Below are 17,768 nucleotides of genomic sequence, written 5' to 3'. Positions count from 1 at the left end.
GAATTATATTTATAAGTTTTATCCTTATCAACTAAATCAATATTGACCTGTTAGAAGAGCATTGGTGAGGTATGTGAGTCTTTAAATTTGAAAGAGCTGAATTTTAAATTGTACTCCTCCGGTCCTTATTATAAGACCCAATTTGACTTTTTATTTGGTCATAATTATAAGACCCAATCCATTTTTTCTCTTATATTTATGCATTTTTTTCCAAGATAATCCTTCTAATAATGATAGTTTTAGCCAATATACTTAATTAGCAGGATATTTAGGAATAACACACTTATTTATTATAAATAACCAACTTAAACTTCCTTAATCTCCTCAATAAGTCAATTGGGTTTAATTGTATTATAAAATTTTACATGTGTGTAAAATTGCCTTTCGTTGAGTGAGTTTAACCCTCATACTTGATTTTTTTTTTTTTTAGCGAAACCCTCATATTTGATTTTAAAAATTGTGGTAGAAAATAGAAATTATGTCGGCTGCGAAAGGAGGGAGGGTGGCTCCCATGTGGCGTAATAAAGCTTAAGTAGCTCGTTGGAATAATGCTTCTCACAATACCTGTGCATCGTTCCTTCGTCTTCTTCCGCGTCCTGTATTATAGATTTTATTTGATTTAATTCTTCATCAACTTTGTATGAATTTTAGTGGGTTCCGTATGGGTATTCATATGTTAAAAAAAAAAAATCAAACGATCTTATGCCTTAGATGGCAAAAAAAACAAACGATGATTTCTCTAATGGGTGTTAGGTTGCCGTTTAATTCTTTCTGCTATTTCCGCTTTCCCCTTGAGCTCAAAATAAATGAACAGTGCTTCCTGTATTTTTCATGAAATCCAATTAATCAAATTGCATAGTTTAAGAAATTTGTTAATATTAGTTAAAAACGATAAACATGTAGCAAATGTATTTTTTTCCTCTAAACATGCCTTTTTTATAAGAAGGCAAGTGAGAGAGATAATAAGAAAAAAATATGAAAGAGAATGTATAAGAAAAACGATACAATTAATTAGAAATAAAATTAGTAAAAATATATTTAATTTTCAAACAACCCTAAACTTGATCTTGTAAAAAAGAGTTAACTAATTCAAAAATTTGTATTTAATAAAAAGACCAACTGATTCAAAAATTTGGATTTAATAAAAAGACTAGAGGAAATAAAGTAAAACACAATTTCCCCCTCCAATCCTACTTATAAGGTAGAGGCTATTTTTCATCTTATTCATAGTTTTTTTTCAATCCTATAAATAGGTCATATTATTAAATTTTTCATATGAATATATAATTTTTTCATTCATTTATTAGTCATGACAATAAAATATTAAATATATATATATATATTAAGTAAAAATAAAGTTGAACAGTTATATACAATTTTTTTCTTTTTATCTGACATGTTAAAAGTGCAACGTAAATAATGTATTATTTTTAAAGTTTTTATATTTTATAAGAAATGTTGAATATTGATTTATAGACATGCATAATTGCGTACCAGTACCGGTACCACTGCCGCGGTTCACTTTGACAGCTAGCCAAAGAATTATGTACGGATCCAGCTATTCTCATTGAAAGCATGAACATGTTTTCTCCAAATAAAAATTGTACGGGTTTCTTTGGTTCCACCTTGAAATTCATACACAGACAAGACGATTATATTTGCGTTTAAGTCCATTTAAAAGCAATTATTCAAACCAACTGTTTGGTGTACATAAGTGGTAAGTATTGATAATGCTCGTTGGTGGAAGATGGAAGTCTACAACGCTCCGCCGCATTACAAGTTAGCTGTATGAAAGCAAAGTGCCAGAATAAGTCACTTGCAGAGTTATTAATGCTCATTTTTCAATTTTTCAATTTAATTTTTGTTGAAAAAAAAGATGAGAAAAATGTGAAAATGAGTTGTAAACACAGAAAGAAAAAAAACACGACAAATTTGAAAAATCATATCAATCTAATATATTACTTCAGATTCTTAATATAATAGTGAGTTTGATATTTAATTTGGTCATAAATATAAGACCTTAATTCACTTTAGCTCTCATATTTATCTATTTTTTAAAGTAATCTTTGTAGTGGTTACATGTGTTAAATATTTATTAAATGATAGTTTTACTTAATACACGTTATTAAAAAAGATATTTTAATAAAAATAATACATATTTATTATAACAAAAATTAATTTAATAAATTTCTTCAATTTATTTAAATATGTGAGAATGCTGTATAATTAGTATTCTCAAGTTGAAAGCTGCATGCTGATGAGAATCCCGTGAAATTCAACCTCGCTCCTATGGTCACATCCAAGTGGTGCCAAATGCCCAAGTCCCAAAATTCATTGCTGATTAATTGTTTCTCTTGTCAATTTTTAGGCTAACAAGTAGGATTAGGATGGATTAACAAATTTATAAAAGTAAATATATACAATGTGATTATCACCATCAAATGATGATGTGAATGTAATAATTGAACAGTGATGTGAATTGCCTAACCATAACCGCAACTTTTTTTACCGTTTTAGTAATCTTCAAGTCAAAACTCAGCGCTGAACATATATATGCTCCCTTCCATTGCCCGACACTTCCAATTTGCTTCATGCCCAAACCAAGTCTTCTTCACAAGTCATCGTCACCTCCTATTCATATTCATCGCCCCACGATGCACTCGAGAAATCTTTACAACCAATCCTCAATTTCCTTTTTCTATATATAAAGAAATAAAATCATTTACGAAATTTGTTTAAAAAAAATGTATATATCCAGGAAAAACTAAATATCCTCGCGCAATATTTCACGGAGTTACAATAAATAATTGGAGACACGGATTTACGCAAAATACAAAATAAGTTATTCACCACTTATAGATAATGTTAGTTTTGACAAATTCTATAGATATGCATTTTTTATGACAACAATTTCAGGGGAGTTAAATTTATCAAATGCACGATAGGTCGAAAGACATAAATGATCATTCACTAATCTGGTCCTTCTTTTCTTATTTACCCCAACACACTAATTAGGTCCTCCTACTAACTATGATATTTAAATCCATCTTCTTACGAGTATGATGGAGTTGCATTCTCAGCAGCTAAAATTTTTTTCTTGGCATTTTGCAAACATGTTTGTTACTGTATTAATTAGAGTGTGAGTTTCATATGCGTTATATACAGAGGTTAAGATAAACCATATCTTTAATGACTTTTTGATACTTTTTCATGTGGATATAGATAGATTTTATCTTATACTATGTGCGTGTTTGATGCTGTGTATTGATTGTTAGTAATTAATAATTAATTAATTATCATTAACTACTCGCAGCGATTAGGACCGGGGGTGGTATATTATAAATAAATAAATTAACGGCATCCAGGGGCATCACCGCGCAAGGAAGGTGACGTGGACGAATTCTACGGGTTCCGGCCTCCGACTGTCAAGGCTTTGTTCGTTGTCTATCGAATCCCCCGTGACTGAGATAAATCCAAACGGCGTTTGCGCGGGCTTTACAGTTGCTAGTAGACCCTTTTTCTTCTTCCTTCTTCCTTCTTCTCCCTCACTTGTCCCTCTAAGTTTTGTGTCACAAGTATATTTCTCTTTTCCTCCGAAGACTCTTTCAAATGCACATATACGAATCTGGCAAATGCTCCGCTCAATACTCTAAAGCTTCAGAAGAGTGATTCAAAACAGCAGTATCCTCATTCCTGGTTTATTTCGTACTTTGATTCTCTCTTGTTCTTCACAAGATTCTAAGTGGCTCTGAATTTGATTGCATGTATGTTTGTGATTTGGTTATACTAGCTGAAATGTGTGCTTTTATTAGACGTTATTCGGTTTGTTGTTGAGACTGTGAATTGAGTTTAACTTGGCTGAATTGGTATGTTGATGGCAATCAGAGGCAGATCTTTCCGCCTGAGATGGGGAAGAAGGGTGGAGGTGGTTGGTTCTCGTCGGTAAAGAAAGCTTTCAAGTCTTCTTCTAAGGGCTCGCCGGTGCCAGAGAGGAAGGTGACCGATTTCCCTGTTCTTGTTCTGTTTTCGATTCTTTTTTAGTTAATGAAATCGAAGTTCCAAATTGCAATCTCATGAGCATGCTATTCCATATTCACATTCGTTCACTGATTTGTTAAGTTTCTTCGGAAACAGTCATATTAAGCGCGCGCGCGCACAACACAGGAATGAGAAATTTCTGGAGCTAAAAATAATGACAAAAGTTGAAGGATCAATGGCTGCCTTGTTCTTGTTGTTCTTATTTCCTTTGAGCCAGACAAGGGCTCTGTTAACTTATTCTATGATAACTCTGCACGTGAATTGCCGATTAACATTTAAATGTCTTCTCCTACAGCTAAAATTTTTATTAATCATTTTGGGCAGTGTCTGTGGAAGGTCTGGTTTATGAATCAGTCAAGATTCAAGTTATAAAAGATGGATGCAAAACGTTAATTAATTATGGAATAGTCACATGTATTTTTATAACTTAATTTAATCTTTTTATTTTATGCAATATATATAAGGGATTGGTGGGGCTCTTAACTGAGTTTTGTATGTTTGCTGAACGTGTAATTATCCCACTTCCTCTAATTACCAACCCAACCAAACCAACTTGAGAAAATAAAAATTGCATATCTGATGCGTCTAATGTAAAGCTAATATGTATCATAAAAATCCTACCTTACACATTGAGGGTCTTGCTCTTGTCCTCTTTCACAAGCAAGGCAAGTGAACAACATCCTGGATGCTGTTCTTGTCTTTTTAGGCATTGCCAAATAAATGACGACCTGCCAGGCCCTTTTCGAGGATGCTTAGGACCATATGAACCCCCTATGGTTTAATTATTATGTAGACATGGTCCCCTGTTCTGTCATGTGAATTTTTGTATGAAATAAATGTACTCATCCATGTCACATATTTATTATCCCACCTAACCAAACCCATCTTCTCTTTTATCTTGATCCTCATCACGTGTTCTCTATGTTAGATCCCTATCGTCATTGAACTCGGTTGTTAAAGTTTTTGCTAGAATATTTTTTTTCCAATTTTATCATGAAAGTTGTTATAAAAATAATACAAACAAATCAATTAAACAATCTGAGAGTTGACAGATTCTGTCTAAAATGCCGTTGTCCAATGATATTTTTGTATCTTGTACAATAACATATTAAACACTTTACTAGGTATCTTTTTCTTCTGCAATTTTCCAAATGATTGCTAATTAGGTGTCGGGCTGGGATGTGGCTGATTTGTAGAAGGAAGATGAAGTGAAATGGCAACATGAAGCACCCGAGGTTGTGTTGTTTGAGCATTTTCCTGCAGAGAGTTCTCCTGATGATATTACCAATGAGGAGAGCACCACGTCGACGCCTGTGACTGAAGATGGACGACGTGCTGTTGCTGCAGCAACTGCCGCAGCTGCCGAGGCAGCAGTTGCAGCCGCCCAAGCAGCGGCGAGAGTTGTTCAGATGGCAGGTTATGGACGCCAATCTGAGGAAGATATAGCAGCAACAATCATTCAATCATACTACAGAGGCTACCTAGTAAGACCTTCTTGTTCTCCTCATACAAATGAACACCGCTAGTATATGACTGCTTTCTTTAACGGGCAAACTTCGTTAACTGTTCAAGATCTTACCATATATTGTGGCTTATTTTGTTTGATTAATGATTTAATTAATCAGTTCAGTTTGGGCCATTAATATTGCTCCAATCGCAGATTTCTGCATTTAATCATTTGATGCGATGATACATTGATACTGACCTGCAATACAACCTTGTTACTGTTACCTTTCTTTTGCATACGATAAATTCGTAAACCGGAAAATTGGTTGGCCAAAATTTGAAAAGAAAAAGAGGAAATTGTTTCAAGCTAAAAAGCAAGACACGGATGTAAAACATGATAAAATACAGTGTTGCCTTCAAGTTTTAACACTGTTGGAGAACACGGTACAGTAGTTTCCCTGCTTTATTTGCCTGTTTCCCATTCATGCAAACTCTATGTCAATGACTAAAGTTAAAAGAACGTATTCTAAATCCAGCAATCTCCCTAACTGATATTGATAATGCATATTGAATCGAATCATTTTGCGATCATATTGGATTTCATTCACTACATAACATTAATTCATAATTCGTGTTATCCATGGCATGTGGGTGTTAAATTGTGTAGGCTCGACGTGCACGGCGTGCTTTGAAGGGATTGGTGAGACTGCAAGCGCTTGTGAGAGGTCACAATGTGAGGAAGCAAGCGCAAATGACAATGCGTTGTATGCAAGCGTTGGTGAGAGTGCAGGCCAAAGTTAGAGCTCGCAGGCTCCAGCTGACTCATGACAAGCTTTACAAGAATGTGATGGAACATGATTTAGCGCCCATGAGTCCCTTGTACAGGGATGGTTGGGACAATAGGCGTCACAGTTTCCAGAGAATCAATGAAAGTGACCTGTGGAAACATGAAGATGCATTGAAGAGGGAGAGAGCTCTTGCTGACGCTTATAATTATCAGGTTTGTTACTTCTCTTTCTGGCCTTGATCCCAAGATTGCTTGTCTGAACAGTTTTCAATTCTCATAAATTATTTAGGGCGTGAATTAAGCTTTACAATCTACGAACTTCGCAATGGCATTGGTAAATAAAAACGCTTTCCTTGGTTTCATTGAAGTGAAGAAAGATTTTGTATGTCCACCTCTGTAGTATTATGGGCTGGGGGAACATTTATGAAGTCATCAAGCCCTTTGATTGAGGACAAATTGTTGCTATATTTGTGATATTATTTGTGTCAACAACAAAGTTGTGCATTAATTATTCCAAGCGATTAAAAAATGCTGGAAAAGACATGAAGTGCACGAAACTTGCCATTTTCAAAGATAACATGTGCATTGCCTAGTTTTTCAAGGCTAGAAGCAAATGCACGCGAGAAACGATATTGTTTAATTAACCTGCATTTTTGTTTTTATTTACACAATTAAAGTCAATGTTTGAAACTTCTTAACATCTCTGGCGAACCAATCACATCTCTCGTCATGAGATTGTAGAAATATAAAATGCTACAGTGTCGGCGTAAAATTTAAAGTATTTTTAGTGGGTCTAATTTGAACATCAAACGTGATTGTTTGATACGAAACCACCTTGTGAACGTGATTTTCACTACTTTTCTTTGCAGCAACAGAACCGGTCACCGCATCCAGGCCTGAATCTTGGAGAAGAAATAGAAACATATTCCAGTGAACTTGAACAAGCCAAGCGGGGTTGGAACTGGTTAGAGCGTTGGATGTCCTCTCAACAAAATCAGGCCAGGCACTTGGGGCCGCCAGAGACCTCTTATTACATGACCCACGCTACTACAACCACCGCCACCACCGCTGATGACATGTCTGAGAAGACGGTGGAAATGGACATTGGGAGCACCACCATCAGGGGCCAAGGCCTTCTTCTGGACTCAAGCCCAATTCCCAATAGGCGGTCCAATGACATACAACCCCAGCCCAACACAGGCGTACCTAGCTATATGGCCCCAACCCAGTCTGCAAAGGCCAAGCTAAGGCTTGGTCCCGGCCCAGTCAAGCCACGTGGCTCTCCTGTGCCAGCGTGGAATTCTTCAACAAGGAAGAGCTACGTCATGGGGTCGGGCTGCGACTCCTCCAGCTCAGGGGGAGGAACGGCAAACTACCTGTTTATGAGGAGCCCAGGCCCGAAAATTGGCGGGGCTCCTCTGCAGACTAGACGGATTGCGGGAGGAAGCTCAGAATTTGTGGGTAGTGAGGATTGGACACTGCCTCTGGGAGCCCATGCTTGGGCATGATGTTAATTTCTTATATATAATAATTATCATCATAATTTCCAAAAATTTCTATACCCAAAAAAAAAATTATCATCATAATATATTAGGACTGGATAGGGTGGGTGGTCAATGCGTTGTATTTATAGAAATGTAATAATGTTCTTTGTTGTTGTGAACAAATCATAAATCAAACATTTAAAAAGGTGTTTTGTGTAATTTTCTTTAGTTCTAGGGTGAATCCGAGTTTCATGTTTTTGTTCAGTTTGTTTTTCAAATTTTTTCGATAATTCAATATACCGTAGGATAATATTTTTTTCAATCAGATGTCCAAACCACCACTTGCGACCTCGAATCCCTCAAATTCCTCAGCCTTCACTCTTGCGCTGGGACCAGGGCTTCTTGATTGAAGTGCTCGCAATTTTCAATTTTGTTCTCCGTATTTGCTGCGGGGGAACGAAGCTTCCCTAACAAAACGAATATATCAGGGCCGAAAACCGCGCCACGTCCCTCTCCAGGCAAGTTATTTATACCACTCAACATTCATGACTCCTTTTAATGCTTCTTGTTACTAGAAAATAGTACAGAAAAATATCTTATTTATAGATTATAGATTAGATTTTATAATTAGAACCCGGATACTGCGTAAAGATAAACACACGAGATTTTGCTGTTGCTTAATGCGTTACTCCATGAGCTTTGAAGGGGGAGAATACAGGAAATAATCTAGAAAATTTTCTGGTGGCTCAGAAAGTATGACGTAAGAAATTAAGGGGAGAACGATGGAAATAAATTTTTTCTATGTTTTTTCGGATCGTCTTTCATAAATATGCAGCAAAGGATTCTGAGTAGAAAGATAAATTAGTTATTTTAAGCTGTTTTTTTTGGCCAAAATTTATTTTAAGCTGTTATGATATAAATTTAAATTACTATTTCATTCAATCTTTTTAATTAGACATTATTTTAGGAGTTTTTTAAGGAAATCTCATAAAAAGGTAACATAAGTTTAGGAAATAGAGATTTTTTTTTTCCTTCTGTTTCTTCCGCTACTTCTATAATTTTACGGGGTTATGTTAAGTATTACTCCTCTGATTCTTAATATATGACCCATTTAACTAATTTGATTAGATTAAACAAGTTGGGTAAATTAGTTAATTATAAGAAATGTGACACATTTTTTCTAAAATACTATAATCATCTTTCTTAATACCCTTTCTTTCTCTTTTACTTGATTATGATTGAAGGAATATTCATAAAGGTAATTTAGAAAAAATTGATAAATATGAAAAATATGTCTTATATTTAGGACCAAAACCAACTCAAAAATTAGGTCCTATATTAAGGACGGGAAGAGTAATATACTACTACACCTATTCAACAAAAATATACTATCGCACATTTGCACTACCACGGTATGCAAAACATGCCAAACAAATACTCGTATCTTCTTATTATTAAAATTCTCTCTATTTTCAATTACTAGTATTTTAATAAATAACAGATCATGGCATTTTTTTAATTTTATGCAATATTAATGTTGTTGTGCATATATTATTATTTATACCTTATAATAAATATTTATCATTTGATTAATTTTTTAAAAAAAATTTATAAATATCAATTTATTGCATGATATAAAAATTTAATTGGGTTAAAATAAGGAGTTCAAAAATAAAGATTTTTTTCTCTATTTTTTTCCTAAAAAATATCTAGATAAATATAGGAAGTTATCATCAACCTATTAAAAAGGATTGGTCATGTTTATCCGTCAAATCTAGTCCATTCAATACGGTTATAAGTAGAAAAACTTTTGATTCAAAGTCCCATCGTCAAGCCACGTCACCACGATTCAAAAATGTCCACCGTTGCGGTCTACGCGTCAAGAATTGATTGGATAGCCATATTATTCACTCGCATAACCGAACTCTGGATTCTTCTCTAATTTCGCGCTTTTTTCAGATCTGACGCATCCTCAGTGTGCTCTGCTTCTTATTGTCACCTACACCCTCCGCTTTTGTAGATTTTCTTTGCTTTTTCAACCGCCATTCACGATCCCTTTCGTCTTTCATAGGACTCGTTTATCCCTCTGATTCTGTCTTTCTCTCCACCGCATGGAGTCTCTTGAGCTAGCTCGGGTACTTCTGTGTTCGAATTTAGCTCTAAACAAAGGCAATAATGGAGCCACAAGGCAGTTCGTATTCAATTCTCCGCTGAGAAGAACGCGTAGAAATGGCTCCTTGCGTCTCAGAAGCTCCCTTGGTGGAAAGTGGTTCACAAGACGGGCCTTCTGCTTTTGAAGATGAAGGTCGACAACGTAAGAGACAAAGGGCTCTAGTATTAAGCAAAGAGACGGACGCTTCTGGCCTACCAATTGGCTTTCACTTGATTCCTCAAACTGGTACAATCTTGTCATTTCTGTTTTTAGACTCGTAGTTTATAATCGACTTTTAGCCAATTCCGTTTAGTTTTGCACGTCACTTTTTTTGAATTAATAAAAAAGAGAGAAACGCCTAATACTTGCCTTTGAAAATAGTTCGTACTTTGTTTTATCTTTTATTCTCAATTTATATACTTCACTATCACTGCTCTCTTCAGTTCTATATTTATCAATGATTTCAGGGTATCTCTTCTCTAGCAGAGAATGCCTTTAGGTAGCATTTTACAGTCAATGACGGATTACTAAGACCGACCTAATAATATCTGGGGATTGGATTTAACAATAGCGAAGCCGATTACATGCAGCATAACAGAGGCACTTAATTTGGCCTCAGGATTACTCAGCAATTTATGAAACTTTGATCATCCATCTTTCACGTAATTATAATAAGATTAGTTGCTTTTGGATTGTCCATTTCCAAATGCATGTGACTCAAAGTACTCGTTGTTTCACATAGTCTGTTCCTCGGTGCAACAACTGAATCAATAATATTGTTTTCTTTTCTTGCTATGTTTGATCCGGAATACATGAGATCTGAAAAGTATGCTTGATCTAGTAAATTGGCAGTAGCATCCCTATTGACACTAACATCTCGAAATGCACCGTAAGAGGAAAAAATGAAGAGCTCTGCGAAACCAAAAGAAATATATTATCAAATCTGTAATGATTTTCAAAGCTATATGGTTATCAAGGAGACATATAATCCTCCATCCAGTTATGGTAATAATTACATGTTAAGATGCGAATACGATAATATGACTCTCGAGAATCATGTTCAGGCACGATCGTAGAAGATGAAACAACTGACAGAGTAGAACAATCGGAAAGCTTGCGGGTTGAAGAATCTGAAGACACAAAAGGAGAAGAAAAAGCTCAAACTAGAGTCACCTATAATATTGTTTTTGTTACTTCCGAAGCTGCACCATATTCAAAAACTGGGGGACTAGGGGATGTTTGTGGTTCTTTGCCCATAGCACTAGCAGCTCGTGGACATCGGGTGATGGTTGTTTCACCCAGGTACCAACGTGGTACTTCTGAAGATTCTATTTATTCTGGTACAGTTGATCTGGGTTACCGTTCCAAGATATATTGCTTCGGAGGGATTCACGAAGTTGGCTTTTTTCATGAGTATAGAAAGGGCGTTGATTGGGTAAGAGCTTCCAAGTTGTTCTCAGTTATGTTATTTTAAAAAAAGAAAAAACTACTTACTCACATTATAGCATCTACTTTTTGTCTCTGATGATGGTTTATTATTTCATATGATCTCATTTTTTAGGTATTCGTGGATCACCCTTCGTACCGTAGACCTGGAAATCCATATGGGGACAATTATGGGGCTTTTGGTGATAACCAGGTATATTCTTATGACCAAGTTTAAAATTAGATTTGTAATTTTATCTGTGTTTAATGAATAATGATGGATGTCTCTCACATTTGGTTTCACAGTATCGGTTCACTTTACTTTGCCATGCTGCATGTGAAGCCCCACTAGTGCTTCCATTGGGAGGATTCACTTATGGAGAGAGATGCCTATTTCTTGTTAACGACTGGCATGCCAGCCTAGTTCCCGTGTATGCCTGCTACCTCTGTCCATGATTATCTTTTATTTTGACTTTTTCAAATTTAACATCTTTCTTCAAATGAAGAATTACAGTGTCTGTGAGCATGTAAATTTTGATTTTTTTTTTTCCTGAGCAAATCATTTCTGTCAAACAAAGGAAATTCTGATTATGCGTGTACAAGCATCCATCATCACAGCTGATGCAACTTGGAATTAGAAAATATAGGGATGAATAATTTCTCGCTCATGCTTAGCTTGCCATTTAAACTGAGTTTAACACAATTCTGGACTAAAAGATGTATCATTTGAAAGATTTCTTTCGCCAATTACTCCTTGAAGGCCTTAAATTTTCCATTTATTATGAATTTGTTCTTCTTCATCGATATGCCACAATTAAGGAATTGGGGTTTTCGCAATTTGAGTTCCATATGGAACTATTTTTTATTATATATGGTGACATTGTTGAGGATCAGTACCAGTACTTAAACTGTGTGCAGACTTTTGGCAGCAAAATATCGCCCACATGGAGTATACAAAGATTCTCGGACTATATTGGTGATACATAACATTGCACATCAGGTAACTCAATTTAAATTCAGTCCATTTTTTTCTTTTGAAATGATTTTATCTTTATCTCTGCTTTCTTTTGTTGAACTTCTGAGCTTCAATGATAGAAACTTGGGTGAAGGATTTCTGCAACAAATTTGACCTTTGACTTGTGCCTGATGCATGTTGCCTTTTGCATTGTTCATCTACCTATTATTGATGGTGGTCAAGTTAGAGACTAGAAATCTGATGCGGAAAGGCTATACATTGGTGCATACATGTGGGAAACCAAAACCTATGGTTATCACCTGAACTTGAATATTCGGATATTCATAAATTTTTGGGTGACTGATGCAACCTTGTTGGTCATGATCACATCCAAGTTCATGATTTGAACGTAGTTTGATGAGTTTTTCATGCATATCAAACAAACTTGATTGTGTCCTGAAACTGGTATACCGTGCCACCCTAATAAAGTGTAGAGTTGCTGTTATAAAAAATGTAATTTGCTGGCTGATGGCCTACACTGTCAGCTCGAATTCATTCTTAGATGGGTAACGTTTTATTTTCCTAAACCAAGAAACAAGCTGATGAAGGTTTGTCATATATAAGGGAGTGGAACCTGCAATCACATACGGTAACTTGGGGCTACCTCCGGAATGGTGGGGAGCACTGGGATGGGTGTTTCCTACTTGGGCAAGGACTCATGCTCTTGACACGGGCGAAACTGTCAATTTTCTAAAAGGTGCAATTGTGACAGCTGACCGGATACTAACAGTAAGCCAGGTCATAATATTCCATCTCATATATTTTGCTTCCAGTTGCTTGGTATCTTCAAGTTTGAATCTATCAAACCATGGTGAAATAAATTTTTTTTTCTAGATGCCAAATGACTATTTGGAATGACATGTTGATTTGTCGCAATAAACTATGAAAACATGAATCGTCATGCATGACAATTGTCATGTATATTATCATGTAATGATGTACTTCGTGTAAAAGGTGCTTCCCTTTTATAGGGCTATTGCTGGGAGATAACAACGAGTGAAGGTGGATACGGTCTACATGACCTATTAAGCAGTCGAAGTAGCGTCCTCAATGGTAACCATTTTACTTCTTCTCATGAAGCATACATTTTTAGAAATGTTATCTGTTTTTTAAAAAAATGCCAAATTGATATATATGTAGTTTATGCTTCTGAAAAAATTTCCGTTCGTGAACAGCCAAAACCTTAGTGACTTCTCGCAAGAATAAAATTCTTAATCAAATTTGCGACATTATTTGTATCTTTCCAAGGGAACATACGCAATCAATCTAAATGTTTCTAACATATATGCTGGGCGAAGAGTACTTGAAAGCAAGTATGACCCATTTATCTGTTATAATTTCTTCTTGGTGGTGAATTTGGACGCTCTTTCTCGAATCTTGCACCTTGTAAAATTTCTCCTATTCCTATTTATACACTTTAAACTTCATAATTATTATGTTGAAATGTTCTGTACCATTGTTAGGTAATTGTCACTTGTGAATACAATGCTACAAGGATATTGGTCTGTCTATTATAAAGAGAAGTTGATGTCTGTCTAGTTATTAACGGAATACAGCCCCTTTCACATTCATAAAATCATTATAGAAGAAGTTATTTTTTTCTTAATGATTATTTACAAGTCCAGAACGCCTGGCCTTGGGATCAAAAATGAAATCTGACATATATCCAGGCCAGGCTTCAGGTTAAGGGTCAGCCCAGTCTTTGCGCTTCCCTACAGATGCGTCTTCTGCGATTATCTTCTCTCTCCATTATATTGATGTCGACTTCTGCAAGTTCTTGTTTCAATCCAAATATGCAGAATCAGCAAAGAAGTTATCTCCTTTATGTTTACTGAATCACTTCAAAGTATGAACTTATAACAGATTAATTATGACCAGGGATCACCAATGGAATTGATGTTGCTGAATGGGACCCATCATCAGATGAACATATTGCTTGCCACTATTCTGCTGATGATCTTTCTGGGAAGGTTGATTTAGTCTCTCTCTATCATTCCTCTCATTTAAGAACTTGACTCATCTTACCTCACATTATCTGTCATGTACAGGTCCAATGCAAAATTTCCTTGCAGAAGGAATTGGGTCTTCCTGTTCGGCCTGATTGTCCATTGGTGAGATTTGATGCCTTCTTGGAAAATTTTTTGGTCACTCTTTATTATTAATTTCAGCTGAGCCTTGTAGATTGGATTCATTGGAAGACTGGACTACCAGAAGGGTATTGACCAGATTCAGTTGGCAACTCCGGAGCTCTTGGAAGATGATATTCAATTTGTAAGTTTTTTTTGGTTATTACTATATCAACCCATCTGCTGTGGCAAGTATTCAAATCCGTGAGAATGAATAAAAATAAAAAATCAGCTTTTGAATACCAATAATTTCATTTTTGTGTATACAGTATAATAAATACCCTAGAAATCTAACTAACAGGTGTATGGAAATCTCTGAGGAATAAGTTCTGATTTTGTTTTTTTGGCCTCCTTATTAGGTTTCCAATATCTATTTATATTTCCTTTTTAAATACGAGTAATCATTGTTGACATTTTCAGGTTATGCTTGGTTCAGGAAACCCTAACTATGAAGACTGGATGAGAGCAACAGAGTCAACTTATAGGGACAAATTCCGGGGTTGGGTTGGATTTAATATTCCAGTTTCTCATAGAATAACCGCAGGGTGATCCAAAATTTTCCAATTCTTTAATTGAAAATTTGCAGGTTTATTTTTGTTTTGTTACTTGTTTCTACCTCAATTATGATTCTTACTGTATTAGTGGTATGAACAGCTGTGACATACTATTGATGCCATCTGCATTTGAGCCCTGTGGGCTAAATCAGATGTATGCGATGAGATATGGAACTATACCGGTGGTTCATGATACTGGAGGGCTAAGAGTAAGTGAAGAAAATGGTTGCAAATGGACGTTTACCATATAATTTATATGCGCTCACTCCTTTCTCTTTGCTGTTTTACAGGATACTGTACAAAATTTTAATCCATATGCTGAAGGAGGCAATGGTGATGGTACAGGGTATGTTGTTCATGAACTTGGATGTTTTTCTTCCTCTAATCTTCTCCAAAAAGATTTGATTGTTTTATTTTAGTAAACTTGATAACTCAATTGACCTCCAGGCTGCGGATGGTAAATAAGCATAGCAATGGGGTTGATGTCTAAAGGATTTTGAAGAGTTTATGACAACTATGTCTCGTCATGTTTAAACTTGTCATTGCAAATTAAGGCTGTGACATTTTCATCTAGTTATGCAGATGGCTTTGATTTTTGTCAGTTCAATCTATGTTCATATCGTAAATAAGCTAGAATTTCTTAGTGGCATGTATAATTTCATGCAAAAGAATGGATACGAGGATGAGATAAAAGCTAATATGCTGTCTGAACTTCCTGGAGCATGCTCAAAAAGGAACAAAATTTTAGATTACTTCTTTCTAGGTGGAGATGGCTTCTCGCAGTGATCATCACTTACGAAAACATTGTTCTCTGGTGTGAGCTTTGAATTCAGGGGCCAGTTTGTTTAAACCAAAAAAAAAAAAAAAAAGGTCATTTTAGTTGGGGAAGTAAGGAAGAGCCGGGGGAGGGGGGGACATTCATTGTTGCCGTGTTTTAGCCTTTGGGCATTGTCAATGCAATGATATGAGGCATTTTCACATAATGTTATTTATGACATTGTTATGAACTGTACGAACAGGTGGGCATTTTCTCCTCTGACAAAAGAGAGCATGTTAGTGGTAAGCTTATTGTCTTTGTGCGTGTCATTCATTTCTATGGGAACAGATTCTTTGTTGATCTTCCCATCATTCACTTCCTTGTTTTGGAGCGTCGGGCGTTGATGGTTCTTGTTTTCAAACTTTGACAGGCACTGAGACACGCCATTGTAACATATAGAGAACACAAAACTTCTTGGGTGGGTTTGATGAGAAGAGCAATGACGAGGGACTCCACATGGGAAAGTGCTGCTGCTCAGTACGAACAAGTCTTCGAATGGGCATTCATTGATCCTCCTTATGTTTCCTGATGAGCATAGATAAACAGAAACAATAAGCACAGGTCCATGCCACTTGCCTTTTATGTTGATAGGAAGCTATTTCTGGAGATTTCCACGTATCTTACCGATATTGCCTTGTATTTAGGTTAACGAGACCTCAATTTTGGTTTTACATTTTGTTGCATTTATTTATTTTTTTAATTATTATTTTTTAAATTTGCAACTGTTTCATGCGGTTTCCTATTGTTACTATTTATAAGCTGCTGTAGTGTCATATTTATTATCTATGATTGTTATCGATTTTGTACTTTGAAGATTTCTAAAAATAGTTGATACGTGAGTCATGACTCATGAGGATATATGGAGGGGCTCAGAATTATGAGCCAATAATTTGCACGGCGTAGCGTTCTCGCTTCAAACCGCAGTAGGGACCAAGGAGCCCCGTCCAACAACCAGAATGAAATAAACGACTGGGTAATTTAAAAAGAAAAATTGAAGAATGTCATATTCAATGGAGGCATCATGCCATCATCCATGTTCCTACCCACCAAAATAAAATAATATTTGTATCATTATACAATAACATTTACAAGAAGTTTTATTGTTTATAAATTATAAATATTAGGCCAAAAAATAAATTATAAATAATTTGCGTAACAAACGTAAAGATATATTTAGTTATTTTGATAATAAATAATGATGCAGAGGTCAGATGCTTATTGCCGAATGCTGGCCCCCCATTGCCATTAAGTAACGCGAATTGTTTTTTTCGCTGACGCATGGCCAGCTGCAGCTTAATTTTTTTAATGAAAGAAAGTGTGTGTTTAAAGCGAGAATTATAGTAAAGTCTTAGGAAAAAAATTAATTATTAATAAATTATCTGTTATCACTGTGATTTTTTTAGTAATTATATTTACTAAGTTACTTATATTCCTTAAGTCAAGTTTTTTAATTATATATGGATAAATATTAGCATTTAATAACATTTAATAATAAATCTACATAAAACCCAAAAAAAGGACATATGTTCTTGCTTGATCTAAGTTTTTTTTTATTTTGTACTTCATTACAATTCTCCCATATTTAAATTTGATTGCTTATTGACCCAAAAAAAAAATGCGATCGCTTCATCGATACGGTGTTTTTTTTAATCTAAAACGTACAATTGAAATTTTAGACTTCAAAATTGTGCTTTATTTCATAATTGATTATATAATTTAAGCTATGAAATTTTAATATCGAATCATTTAAAATTTTAATCATGGATTATCTTCTTTTTTTCGAATGAATAATCTTTTCTCGTTTATAATTAACTACTAACATTTTATCAGTATTAATTTCTTATTTTTATGTGAGATTCTCAGAGAATACATTCAATTATTAGTCAGACAGGTCATAAAACAATTTATTTTGAAAATATCGCAA

The 17,768-nt window shown here is 35.2% G+C and overlaps 2 protein-coding genes across 9 annotated transcripts; both read left to right on the top strand.

Moving 5' to 3' along the window:
• The first annotated feature begins 1,652 nt into the window (after window positions 1–1,652).
• LOC114761442 (protein IQ-DOMAIN 1) lies at window positions 1,653–8,004 on the top strand. Of its 8 annotated transcripts, none has more exons than XM_028950800.1 (6): window positions 1,653–1,662; window positions 3,656–3,705; window positions 3,886–3,996; window positions 5,235–5,522; window positions 6,152–6,484; window positions 7,141–8,004. In XM_028950800.1, exons 3-6 carry the CDS (start codon window positions 3,907–3,909, stop codon window positions 7,777–7,779), a joined length of 1,350 nt encoding a protein of 449 aa, XP_028806633.1. In that variant the 5' UTR covers window positions 1,653–1,662; window positions 3,656–3,705; window positions 3,886–3,906; the 3' UTR covers window positions 7,780–8,004. The 8 variants fall into 8 exon arrangements, with proteins under 8 accessions (XP_028806633.1, XP_028806632.1, XP_028806631.1 ...); XM_028950799.1 differs by lacking the exon at window positions 1,653–1,662 and having other exon boundaries at window positions 3,550–3,705; window positions 7,141–7,801; window positions 7,845–8,004; XM_028950798.1 differs by lacking the exon at window positions 1,653–1,662 and having other exon boundaries at window positions 3,550–3,705; window positions 7,141–7,815; window positions 7,859–8,004.
• A 1,903-nt stretch (window positions 8,005–9,907) lies between these two features.
• Window positions 9,908–16,571, top strand: LOC114761448 (starch synthase 1, chloroplastic/amyloplastic). Its single transcript, XM_028950814.1, has 15 exons — window positions 9,908–10,153; window positions 10,972–11,342; window positions 11,469–11,546; window positions 11,639–11,763; window positions 12,251–12,332; window positions 12,912–13,085; window positions 13,319–13,400; window positions 14,226–14,317; window positions 14,396–14,458; window positions 14,529–14,618; window positions 14,894–15,018; window positions 15,128–15,236; window positions 15,318–15,373; window positions 16,047–16,086; window positions 16,215–16,571. Exons 1-15 carry the CDS (start codon window positions 9,985–9,987, stop codon window positions 16,371–16,373), a joined length of 1,815 nt encoding a protein of 604 aa, XP_028806647.1. The 5' UTR covers window positions 9,908–9,984; the 3' UTR covers window positions 16,374–16,571.
• Window positions 16,572–17,768: the final 1,197 nt, after the last annotated feature.

Source organism: Neltuma alba, unplaced genomic scaffold (genome assembly GCF_004799145.2).
Source record: "Neltuma alba isolate B1F8T4 unplaced genomic scaffold, ASM479914v2 tig00011122_pilon, whole genome shotgun sequence".
Taxonomy (NCBI): Eukaryota; Viridiplantae; Streptophyta; class Magnoliopsida; order Fabales; family Fabaceae; genus Neltuma; species Neltuma alba.
This window is presented reverse-complemented; position numbering and strand designations above follow the sequence as displayed.

What these genes read in the sequence shown, in the direction of transcription:
- LOC114761442 (XM_028950800.1), top strand. Translation starts at nt 3,907, where the DNA reads ATGGGGAAGAAGGGTGGAGGTGGTTGGTTCTCGTCGGTAAAGAAAGCT. An exon ending in CATACTACAGAGGCTACCTA is followed by an intron (nt 5,523 to 6,151) that starts GTAAGACCTTCT and finishes TAAATTGTGTAG; the next exon opens with GCTCGACGTGCACGGCGTGC. An exon ending in CTGACGCTTATAATTATCAG is followed by an intron (nt 6,485 to 7,140) that starts GTTTGTTACTTC and finishes TTTTCTTTGCAG; the next exon opens with CAACAGAACCGGTCACCGCA.
- LOC114761448 (XM_028950814.1), top strand. Translation starts at nt 9,985, where the DNA reads ATGGCTCCTTGCGTCTCAGAAGCTCCCTTGGTGGAAAGTGGTTCACAA. An exon ending in GGATACTAACAGTAAGCCAG is followed by an intron (nt 13,086 to 13,318) that starts GTCATAATATTC and finishes TCCCTTTTATAG; the next exon opens with GGCTATTGCTGGGAGATAAC. An exon ending in CTGATGATCTTTCTGGGAAG is followed by an intron (nt 14,318 to 14,395) that starts GTTGATTTAGTC and finishes TGTCATGTACAG; the next exon opens with GTCCAATGCAAAATTTCCTT.